The following is a 12,750-nucleotide window of genomic DNA, read 5'->3' on the forward strand; positions in this document are numbered from 1 at the left end:
AGATGACTCCCAACCGTTGATCGGTGGGAACAACTAGTCCAAGACTAACTTTGGTTTAAGCCATCGCCTGAGGTCTTGTGAGTTTCCAGAGCTGTGGAACCCCAATACCAGGAGACCTGCAGCCCATTTTGAGTGCATCATTGTGCAAAGGCTGAATCCGTCCAAGTCTTTGCTGAGCCCTCAAGGAAACTCAACTCGCCCAGACCCCCACATCAAAGCGTAGGACTGCAGGAAGCGAAGAAGATTGACTGGGCGATTTGAGTCCTTTGTTGGTGCTGCAGAAAAGGCACCAAAACTGCAGAGTGAACCAAGAAGTTACCAAGAAGTTGTTTAAAGTCGTGCCCCAGGTCCTTCCTCGAGACTGCTGCTGAGAGATCCCGTCCATTGTCCTGCCCTCAGTCATCAGACCAAGGAATCCGGTGGTCGGGTGCAGAGCTGCAACATTGAGCATCCACCACGAACATTTTCTTCTAACCTAAACTTCTGTGGGGAAAAAGGTATTGCGTACCTGATTGCAAGAAATCGCGCGAGAGCATTGGAGCGAACGTAGAGGTGTCCCTGGCAACCCCCTCTTAGACTCAAGCTTCTGCTAGTGTGCCTTCGAGTCCTGTCTAGGTTCTCCCTTGTTAGTTGTTATCTTGCTGCATCTAGAACATTAGAGACTGGAAGAAATCCACAGGAATTTGTCGTATTCTGCTGCTTGTCAAGACTTTGAGCCCTTAGCTAGGGTGCGAAGAAACCCTCCCTAGAACCTTGAACCAGGCTAGCATTACACTAACCATTTTCCTTCCTTTAAGTAACTTTGTGTTTGCAGAGTAAATGTATTACAGTGAAACTGCTAAGAACTGCATGTGCGTGTAATCACCGATAATACGATAGCTTTGTCTTTTCCCTTTCTGACGTTGCTACATATGTAACCGCGAACAGTGCCCTTTTGAAGTGTATTCCGAAGTGTTCTAGTGTAAACGTCTAAAGTATTTAAAGTGATTCTGGTGTAAATATAATATATAATCTTATATAAATTAGAAGTGTAAGAGTTCTTTGATGTGAATGTCTAACTAGGTTCAGTGTACTTGCCTACGGCTCACATCTTCCTCTTAAGATAAGCCTAACTGCTCTGCCACTCTACCAAGTTCCTGAGTTAGTACAGACTGATACTAAGAGTTGGACATCTACAGACCACTGGGATAGTTTTACTAAAGTCTTACTACCAGTGGGACTTTAGGAAAACTCCCCTAACAGTGTAAAAAGTCAAATGTCAACCCATTTAACTGCTCATCATTGAATATACTTCACTTGTTAGTGCAGCTAAATGGACTTTAATTAAAGTCTATCTGCATGTAGAACAACACAGAGCAACATTTCTTTGTGGAAGATTCCACCCGTTAAAGCCTTCTTGGAGGGCGTTCAAAGGCTTTATCCTCCTATTGTAAACCCACCCACTGGTTGGGATTTAAAATATTGTCTTAAGCAATCTCAGCCCTCCCCCCCCTTTGAGCCTAGACATAAAGCAAGCCTCAAAAATCTCACTTACAAAGCCTCTTTCTTTACAGCCATCACTTCTATTAGAAGGGCAAGTGAACTTCAGGCGTTGCCTATAACAGAACCTTTTGTCACAATACATGAGAACAATGTGGTCTTAATAACGCACCCACGCTTCTCACCAAAGTTGATTTCCAAGTTCCATGTCATTCAAACCATTGATAACAAATGAATATGGAGATTGTACTCTAATCTGTCAATGACTTACCATTGAAAATATTATACTAATACGATATCAACCCTTTATCTCTTCCATCACCAATCCCAACTTTCTGTCGGTTCATTTGTTTTATGATGAATGTTTATTAACAAAAAAATGCATGCAATTTTGAGCAGAAATTCAGTACCTTACCACTAATGTTAGCCGAAACGCATGTAAACTGCAAAGGGCATGCTTTGAATTAGAAACTGGTTCAATTAATCAAATTTATAACTGAACAAATACATTTTCGAATTTGTACCAATCTACATTTTGGTTATTGTGTCGGCACTACCTCAGAATACCAACGCTGCTGAAATTGACACATGAAGGAAGGGGCAATCCTTCCTTGTATTTTGAAGTGCGACAGACATCTCTTATCCTAGGTCCAGGTCGCGATGTGCCAGTCTTTATACCCCACCACAAATCTTTATTTTCATTGTGGTTTAAATGCTGCCCATCAAGGTTTCACAGATTTCTAGCACAGTTCTAAATGTTAATATAGCTCAGTGGGTGAAGCACTCAACCCACGTATCTGCAAACTCCTAACCCTTCAGGACCTTATAAGCCGGTCATCCTACTAAAGTCAATAAAATGAGAATAGTTTATTTGGATAATAATGGCACCTCTTATTTGAAGAAATTAAACCGTATTCCATTTTGTGGCGTATGCTTCATAGAACCTTTTTTAAATTAATTTATTAATTGTGACAATCTTTTGCTTTTTATGCCCTTCTTTTGGAAATTGTGTGTCATCTGAAGATTGAGTTGGATTTTATTCAAAGCGTCTTTATTTATCCTTCAGACAATATCTCTTAACCCAATTGGTAATCCAGTGTTCAGCAGGAGCAACAGCATAACCCAAGGAAATCGGAATACATATATTTTGTCACTGATTTTGATTAAAGATTTTCATTTATTTAAGGGGAAGACATCGGATTCCTCCATTTTAGATGCCATCTACTGCATTTACTCAATAATCTTTATCACTACCACTCTATTCCTTTTAGAATAACACCTGAACCTTCAAAATAATCAATAGTGTTTTGTTGCCTTGTAATGTTCTCTTTTGAGGTCTTCTAACATTTCATTCAGCTGCACTTGCTCTACTAGGCATTCTAGCAACAATAACATTTTCATCAAATTTAAAAATAATCTTTAATCTCCGAAATGAGTGACTATTGAACATAATTCACCCATCATTGTGAATACTATTTGATTGCAGATGGGTGTTTTTGCATGTAGGTTTCCATTAGTAACCAGAATAAGAAAGAAAATAGATTCAAGAGTGGGGTTCCCTTTTTATTTTGGGCTATTAGGTGGCACTTAAGCGCCACCTATAAGTCGATACAGATGGGGAGAAATGGTATATAAGGAGGGATACACAGCTTGTAGGTGTTGGTTTGTCATTTGCCAACCCGTTGACTGCCCATGCTAATCCCTATAGCCATTCCCACCCAGTTCCTGCCCTTCCCCGCCCAAAATACCTCCTCATCCGAACTCCTTTGAGTTTGCTTTAATCAAGCCTTACCATCAAACTTTGCACTCGAAGTGTCTACCAGTGATTTTTCAAAGCGGTCTTCTGAGGGTTAATGACTTAATTGGAGTTGGAAAGATCTGATATTATAGAGCACGGCCGAAACTGTAACGTGGTATATAGGGCTCGTCAGAAAGGCCTTTGAGAACCCACTGATGGTATTGAGGTGTAGAATGCACTTCTCCTGGTGATACCCCCCCCCCCAGCCCCACCCACCCCACACCTCCCTGATGAGACTCCCAAATAGCTCTCTGAACCGCATGTATGAACTGGCAGAGAGTTTATGCTCGAGACCCCCTCGGGCAATATTAGACTTACTCGATTGAAGATCTTCCGGATGTGGTTGCCTGGGACCCCCTATTGCCACTTGCACGTGATGTTTGTATGTGTAAGCGCTCTATTGCCCCTTCAAAATTATATGCTATGATACTTCCGATCGATGCCTAGTTGCCATTGTTGTTTACTTTGCAATTGGTGTTATGATGCGCCTTCGATTTTTGTACTATGAGAATGCACAATTGCCAATAAACAGATTTAAAAAGAAAAAAGGACTTAATTAGAGTTTTAAACTCAAAACTGGTGTAATGTCGGGCTCCAGCCACTCTTGCGCTACGAAAGTCCTGTTAAAAACAAGCATTGGCAAAGCCAACCGTGTTGACCTGTGTATGAGTATTGGGCATTTGCCACACACTGCTATTAGAAGCCCATGTCCTTGTACCATTTTGCACCCGCTACCATCAAATGACAGTTAATACCACTGCAGCAGTCTCTGGCAAGTGCCTTTCCCATGCCTTCACAAAAGCCCAAACTGTTGGCATTGCCAATGTTTGTTTAATGTTAGTAGTTATAGATGTGACTGCTCGAGGTGTGAGATTTAATGTCACAGGTGGCTTTTCCCTTAAAAGGGTATGGTGACCTCCATCTAGAAGTAGACGCTTCTCACGTTGGCTTGTCTTTTCCTGTGTTAGTGGTTCAATAATTGCATTTCATTTTTGTTTTGCTTAGTTTAAGGAGCTGCTGATGAAAGAAAAGGAAGAGGCCATTAGAGCGCTTACAGAGAAACACCAAACGGAGCTAGCAACCACAAGGAGTCAGTGGCTTAAAGACAAAGAAGCAAACATAAAGCTGGAGGTGGAAGCACAAGTGTTGAAGGTCAGAACCCTTTGGCAAGAGTAACAGGATCACATGTGTTTGTGCTTTAAAATCTGTTTTCACAAACTATCCTTTCATAAACTAGACTATAAATATGAAATGTGTTGACCTTCAGAAGTTCACATTTATATCATGCGACAGTCACTTGACACTCACCCAACTGACCAATGAGCTACTGAAGAATGCAAGATCACACAGGTGCTCCCACTAAATCCATCTGTAGGGTTGATTGGATGTAGAATTTTTAAAGGGGTGCCAAGGGGGTATGGTGTAAACAGTGCAGAGAGCAAGAGGTGAGGGAAAGGGCATAGTGGCAAGAGCAAGGAGAAAAGGGGTAAGACTATAGGGGGGTGCATGAGAAACCGGAGGAAGAGGTACGAAGGAGTACCAGGAAAGGAAGAGCAGGAGGAGGAAGGAGCTCGATAAAGGCAAAGACGAAGGATAAGAGGTAGAGAGGGCTTCTGAAGTACCCCAGTAGGGCGCAGCATGGCAGAGCGGATGATCCATAGACTGTTAAGCATGTGGTTGTAGTGCTGCTAGTTGAGGGCAGTACCAAGGGGCACATTGTGAGATTACTCTGCCCTAGCATTAAGTGGGGTAGCCTACAATGGAGGGCAACAAGACAGTTACTTTGGGACTGCAAAATGTAAATGTTTGGCGCCTGCTGTTAAAATGGATTGGTGAAATCCACTTTGGGGTAGATTTTGGGAGACCAACTCATTATGGTGAACAGGGAGACACTGAAGTCTAGCCAAACCCAATCACGGTAAGCACACACAGCGGCAAAGCTTAGACTTAGGAGGGTTGTGACAGTTCTTCAATATAGCTCATTTTGGAGTCCCTCTGTGCGTAAATGGAGGTGCTAAAGACGGGAGTAAAACCGTTACGCCCGTGTTAATCCCTCCATTCACGCTCCAGTGGATTTTCATTATTTCTCAAGGTCAAGGGGCAGGATTGATCTTACGTAAGCATGAGCTTTTCATGTTCGCGTAAAATCTTTGCTTTCCTATGGAACACAAGGAGGTTTCCATAGGAAATCATGCAAGCATATATGGCAGGCAGAGTTTACTCTACTTGCACTGCAGAGTGCAAAAGAGAGGTGTAAAACAAATTCACTGTCTCTTTGCGCTTCTCATTTGCACCCCGTAGTGCAAATGATGAAAATTGCTCGGAGCGGACCTGGTTGCATGTAAGCAGAAATGGTAAGCGCTTCCATTCGGCATGTTACGATTTTGACAAAATGGGCTCCACGGAGTTCACACAGAACACCACCAATAATCCTAGTTAGACAGGTAAGTACAAGTATATACAATTATTTATTAGGCCTTTAAAATGCATATGAAACCTCTAGACATTTGATTTAATAACCAGTTTAAAACAGGCAAGTACTCAGATGCATGAAATTCAGTAAAGACACTTTAGCATAGCCATAGAACAGTACTCTAACACTTAGTAAGCTTAGTCCTAAAATGGGTTGGGGCTTTGTGCCCTAAAGTAATCCATTCCAAAGTCATGCTTTTCAGATAGGTTTACTATCGGATTGGAAAATGCCACTGGTAATGATACAAAGTTCGAAAAGTGGAGTCGGGGAAAGTGTGAGATAGGGACAGGACTTTATGCTCATGTTACCCTATGGAGAACAGGTATGTTAACATACCCACCTGACTCTGATTTCTCCAGAGACCACTGCCGAGGTCCTGGATTCCATTTAGGGACACTGTCTTCTGTGCTAGGTTCTATTGACGTAGACCTAGGGGGTCCATGTGGGGAGAGGTATTTTTCATTTCTGCATGGGGATTTAGTTTCAGTCAGTCATAGTGCTTGAATCTCAATGCTGTGCACCATTGGGCTGAGCATTTTAGAGACGAAAGGAAGAAGCAGCCGACCTCAGGACACCTCCTGATGGCGACAGGTGATCTTCGGATGGTGAACAAAGGAGAAGGCCCAGCACAGTTTGCATTGGGACTAAAAGGCTGCACTCGGAATGGCAAGTACATCCTTGGAAGACTGATTACCCAAGATTGCTCGGCTGGACTGCTCAGGCAGTCTGGAGCCCAGCCCCACACTGCACTTGACTCCATGTCCTTTCTAAGAGCGACCTGTAAGAGGGAAGTTGTGGGTGGGGGGAGCAGGTATGTATGTATGTATGTATGTATGTATGTATGTATGTGTGTGCTTGTGGTGGGCGCAATGTTTGTGGCGGGGAAGAGAGGGAGCGAAGCAAGACTGGATTTAGCCAAGGAAACCCCAGATGGAAAGAAAATCTCACCAGCTTGGGAGGAGGTAAATATATGGGGCTGAGGTATTTTGTTTTTTAGAGAATCCTGTGCCCAAGCGCGTGAACCCTGAGCCAACGACTACACCCACATACTGGAAAAGAAGAGCAAACTGCTTTCCGTGACTACGACTTTCAAGCCAGGTGTTAGGAAAGATTTTCCTTTTGCTGTTTTCCTTGCATAGACTTCTTTGGGGCACCCTTTCTTTTTGCATTCTTAGGACCCCTGAACTGGATTTGTGGAGGCAAGTAAAGCCTTCTGCTTTACTTCCCTTGTTCTTGTTACGCTCACCTGGTATCCACGGGGACGCCACCCAGCTGCCGGAACTCTGGTACCCCTCTCGGTCGCTCCCTGGATTTATCAGCGGGGAAGTTCTGCCTTGTTTTGGGTTTTGGCGTGCTCTCCGTCCTGCCTTCTTGGCAGGGGCGCGTTGTCCTCTGTGGGCGAATGCGATCTAGTTACTTCACCGATGCTGCCCTTTTAGAGTCTCTCAGGTAGGTCTTATTACTGTATACTGTAAGCCTTTCCTTGATTTACTAATGCCTTTTTTTCTCTCTTTAGGTGCGCGGAAGTCCGCTGTGGAACGTTGGTTGGATTTGGACTCACCGGCGAGTGATGGTGTTTCGAGAGTGCCTTGATTCGGTAGGTGAGCGCTTGTGCAGCGCTATGATGACGTCTTGCCTTGCTAACCTGTTGTCTTTTGCTCCCGCAGGTAGTGGTGTTCACCGGAGTAAGAAGTTCCAGAGCGGTGCTGATCGAGGGGTGACTTGAGGTAAGCTACCGGCTCAAATGTATTGTCTAATGTCTATGTTCTCTCTTGCAGGTTCGACGATCCAGGAGGCACGCTGTTCCTTGGATGCTGCTCGCGGGAGCAGTGGACAGCTAACGGTGGAATCTCAGGTAAACTGCTGCTAATAACAATGTCCTTTTTGTCCTTTCAGGTGCAGTTCATCCGAGGTTTGCAGATGCTGCAGAACACGGTGAGCGTCACGTTGCTGGATCGCAAAGTAACGCGAAGTGTGTTCTTCCAATCGGGTGTGGTTTAAATAGCCTCAAGAAAAATAGTCCAGGAAAAGTAGACCCTAGGCTACCACACCCAAAACACTATACCGCATAGCTTGGTTCCCAGGAGCCAAGCTATGTGGATGCCTCCATGTTGACTGGCATTGAAAAAAGTAGTCCCCAGCACCAAGCACAAGTCTCATTAAGTATGTGCCTGGTGCCAAAGGCGCCAGGGCTTGCCCCAAGAGGGCCTTGGCCAAGAATGCCTAAACTTGTTGGGGGCCCGAATTGAGACCCCTCCTGGCCCATGGGCCTGCCCGGGGGGTTCAAGGAAATGGGTCGTGACAGTTCTGGCTCTGAACTCGAGAACGTCAAAGGATTGCTACTTGCTGGTGTTGTGGCATGTGTGGCTTGTTAGAAGAAAAGCCCTACGCTACTCTTTAATTTTCCCTATAAAAGGTTTGACATTCATAAATTAGTGTAATAATTGCTCTTTGTTGTGAATAAATATGACTGTGAAACATGAAAATATTACACTCTGGTAATAACAGAACTCAAGCTGCCAGATTTGCTGTTTTGTTCTGAAGACACAAATGGTCCAATCATTGGCATCTATAAGAACAGTATCGTTGGTTAATTACTGCTAGAAATGTTGGCCCAATCTAATTACAGGTGCCTGGGATCTACTAGTTGGCAAACTTTGCTTGGTTGTCTAAGCCACTTTATACATCCTCATGGTGAAAGCGCTTCACTCAAATGAATGGTGACCGTTGTCTAAAAGAGATAGAAGAACATATCCTGGAGATAAAAGGTTCTGATAGCATTGATGTCGCTGGTAATTATGGTGTTGTAAATTATGTAAAAGTTCTCTTTAAGGGATTATATTGCATACCTAGTGCTATGCCTTTGTTTACAGTCCTGCTCAACCTTGAAGGGGCCTCCTTTATTCTGCTGGAACAAAAACTGACCAACAAGCAGTCAAAGGGAGATCAAGCCACAGGAAAATGTCTGAAACAGCCACAATACAATGTCACTGTTGGTTGATCATTTTAGTCTACTTTCCAAAAATCCTAGCACATGACATTAACATACCCTTTGACAGCACCCTTTGACAGCAACATTTTACTAGAAGAACATATAGACTGGGTGCTTCCTAAAATAAGACCAAGGCTGAAATGACCTTAAGTAATAGGGAGGAGGCAGTAAGGTAACTTTTTCAAATGCCTCCAACAACAATCGGGGTAATGATTGTAAAATGGACAAAGATCACTGTACCAGTTATATCGGAAATCCATGTGATTAGCTCAGTCAACCCTGCAAACCATGGGGAAGGGCATTGCCATTCTTGAAGCAAGGCTGAGAAAGACAACATGCCTTCCCAAAGAACTAGTATACCACATCCAGTTCAGTTTGGCCCTGTTATGGGTGCATTGAACAATCAAATGTTCATAGATGTGTTGGAAACGTATATCTACTTTTATTCTAGCCCCTTCCAAACATTACACTTGCTTTTTTGGAGCTGATCAATTGCTATGTTGCCCATATCAGAAAGTATATGCTTAGCTATTGCAGGAAGTAGTGCCAACGAATCAGTTAAAAGATGTATATTTCTACCATCCTTATTTGCCCTAGTTACATATGATATCTCATATTTTCATTGGAAGGGATTGATTACCAGTTGAAGCTATGCAAAGTTGTTGCCATTAGTCTTAAGCTTTATTGTCTTTGTTCATTAAGGGCTGTTATTTTCTATACTTTAAGACAACTGGTCAGTGAGGGGCTGCTTCTAGAAAATTCCCTTAAAGTCAGATAATAACTAGTTTACTTGTTGCAATCCAAGCATGCCAAAGAGTTGGATCTGCACTGTTCTCGGAGAATACCTTTTGAGGACATTTTAGATTTAAAAATAGTGGGGATAGGCCCTGTTCTTCACCAATAACTTTACCAAATTCTGCTCATATTCATTTCTTCAAGTTATGAGTTTCACAATTATGCTGGTCAGGATGGTGGCATTGACGAGATTAAGGAACATTCACAGTGCTAGTTTACTTCAATGACTTGAACATCTGGAACATTAGATACTAGAAAGTCAAGTAATGCATATTCTTTGCAGTTTTGTAAGGCATGGTATTTAGTGCATGGGTTGCCCTTTATCCAGCCACCTCCACAATTGTGATATTCCCTGCCTCTAATAAGCTTGTTGAGGGTGGAACGAACACATGGGCTAGATGTAGAGAATCATTCTTCAAGTAAATTGAATACAGTGACACAGCAAGCAATGTTACTCGAAGCAGTGTTTATTGCCTTGCCTGTAGTTTGCTTTGTTAGGGTAAATATGCCAACAGTTGTAGTTAGGCTCCCAGTATTTTGGTTTCTAGTCCTATTATCAGTGTATAAAACACAATCAAAAACAAAGAATGTAATGGAGCAATTTAATCTGGGAAAAGTCTCATGTGGAAGGTAAATAATTTCAGTATGCAAGCAAGTCATTGAGTATAAGGGGGTTTAGGGAAAGGTAAGGGGCATTAATGGGGCTTCAGTGGTTGTCCCCCCATAAACATTTATTTGATGGACATTAAACATCCATACATTATGTATGCCTCTGAAACAATGGTGACCCGGTGATTGGCAAAGACTTTTATTCAAGCAAAAATAAAGGGGAAACCTATAACTCCCCAACTCTTAAGAGGATGTTGCCTGCCTTTTAATAAAGAACTAAGGGATCCCTCAGAATGTCCAAGTTATTAAAGAGTTCACCATCGTGTCAAAATGCCTACTTCTATTCCTCACAATTGTAACTAATAAGAAATGCGTAGTGGATTTTCCTGATCTAGAAGAATTATTCCCTTCTTCTGGACAATGAGCCACAGTTCCAATCGTAGGGGGAATTTCTGCTGTGAGAATGACATCCTTCTCCAGGTCTCAGTTCCTTTCCGAGGAAACAAACCCAGTTCCAGCCTGTGGTGCCCGAAGGGTCCAGTTCCAATGCAAAAGAAAAATGTCCAACTTAAACATAATTCCTTATTTACCATAGTTTTGCTTCACTACTGGGTTCCTGGAAAATGCCTCCCTTCTCCAGGTATTTGGTTCTCGATGTCTTCACAGTGCTTGTGGAATGACTCCCTTCCACAGGCCCTCTTATGATTGGTTTCACAATACACAATCTTCGGTGAAGACACCACAAGGTATTTTCTCCTGAGGTCTCTTGGCTTCACAGTTCACGGGGGCTAGGTGGAATGACTCCCTTCTGAGTCGGACCAGGTAAGAGCCTCTCCACCTGCCCGGTAAGCTTTCATGCAGCTGCTTTGGTTCTCTTGCGAGTGTTCCCCCACGCTTGCAGTTCCTCCACTGAGGGACTCTCTCTCTCCTTCCTGGTTTCCCTCTTTAATTTTGAATGGTTTCTGCCCAATCATATTTCAGGTAAACATGTCCCTTAAGAGGTTTACACTCTTCCACGTCCCAGTACTTCCTATATTGGTGATATGGCAAAAACATATATGAACAGTAGGGAAAGTGTTGGTGGAATGGGGGTAGGAATGTGTTGGGACAGTTTTCCTGAATTCTGAAGACAGCACAAGACACCACTTTTAGTATAATGCTGCACCACTTGAGTTCATGGTAGCGTAGACTGATCAGCCAGGCTTGTGTTAGGAGGGACACAGGGCTGTAGAATCGGTACAAAGGAAATTGTGATACAAATAGTCCAAAGAAGCACTGAAACACTATATGCATTGTAAACATACATGGTTTATTTAAATACAAGTAGGTCCAGATAAATATTGGGGGAAATACGTACCATCACATTATATATAACCACAATTATAAAAATATAACACCATGCTTGAAGGTACACATACCAGCATATAACCTTATTTGGAACACCGGGCATGAGTTCTAGGGAAGTGAAAACCAATAGTTACTTTAAGATTACTTTCAGTAATACCAGGGTAGTAGACCTTATCAGTTGTACCATGACGCTCAGCAAGAAATCGCATAGTCCTATCAACTGGACAAAATACTTTTCTGATCTAGTGAAACAGATTCTAGGAACAGTATAAACCTAGAACTCTAATTCAGGATAACAAGAGTTAATCTAGGGGAGCTAGACCTATGGGTGCAATATTCAGTTACAGTGGCTTTTCAGTTCACAGACCAAGGGAAGCATAACTCTAACTTACTTTAAGATAACAGTTATATTCAAGGTAAGTAAAACCTATTCACTTTTTACAGGAGCTACAAGCAACTCAAAGGCAGGTATAAACCTAAGATTGTTTTTGCGTCTGTCTAAAATAGACCAGGGAAAGCAAAACCCAGTGTTACACTTTATGAAAGACTCAAGGTTATTCTAGGTAGATAAAAACTAAGGCAGACTTATTCTGGACAGGCTAACCGCAAGCAAGACCCAGTTGGGGGACATTCATACATTTATCCTAAAAGAAATAGTGAAGTGAAACCAACATTACTTTTTGGAAGAGGCACCTCCAAATCACATGTGCGTAATATAACCTTACATCTACTTTCTGTTAGAATGGCAAAACAGTTGCTAAGGAAAGAAAGATTTTACATGTCTAAGGTAAGTAAAACAACCTTATATTGACTTTTCATAATGGCAGAACATTTCTAAGTTAAGTAATAACCTTTTTAACTGTTCACTCTGAGTTAGTTACCAACCAACTACTTTTGCAAGTAAGTAACTTTTAAACATGTGTACTCTTCTAGGAAAAAAGGCCCAATTCTTAGAAGTCTTTCCTTTTATTCTTGGAGCATGAGTGTTCTCCGAGGCAGAAGGGGGTCGCTAGGGTCTAGTGTTCAACGGGCAGGTGAGGATAAGTTCTTAAGTAGGAAAGTCAGAGTTCCTGAGGAATACGGTTAGAACAAGTAAGTACTTTACTTTAAAGTTAGTTGACGGTCCAGGGGCTTCACAGAAGACACCCTAGGAGGATTCCAGCAGGGGCCTTTGTGCACTGGACGAGAGGACTCCAATCACAGAAAACACCCCAAAACTACACAGGAATCACAAGGGACTTAAGGTAAGTAAATACC

At 42.5% G+C, this 12,750-nt stretch overlaps 1 protein-coding gene across 3 annotated transcripts in view; it reads left to right on the forward strand.

Moving 5' to 3' along the window:
* Positions 1-12,750, forward strand: part of CEP152 (centrosomal protein 152) — a 475,089-nt gene that overhangs the window by 282,981 nt on the left and 179,358 nt on the right. For all 3 annotated transcript variants that reach the window (XM_069624789.1, XM_069624790.1, XM_069624791.1), the window contains one exon: positions 4,283-4,429. In XM_069624789.1, the coding sequence (XP_069480890.1) occupies positions 4,283-4,429 (147 nt within the window). The remainder of the gene's footprint in view (positions 1-4,282; positions 4,430-12,750) is intronic.

Source organism: Ambystoma mexicanum, chromosome 11 (genome assembly GCF_040938575.1).
Source record: "Ambystoma mexicanum isolate Mex_15411 chromosome 11, UKY_AmexF1_1, whole genome shotgun sequence".
In the NCBI taxonomy this organism is placed as follows: domain Eukaryota; kingdom Metazoa; phylum Chordata; class Amphibia; order Caudata; family Ambystomatidae; genus Ambystoma; species Ambystoma mexicanum.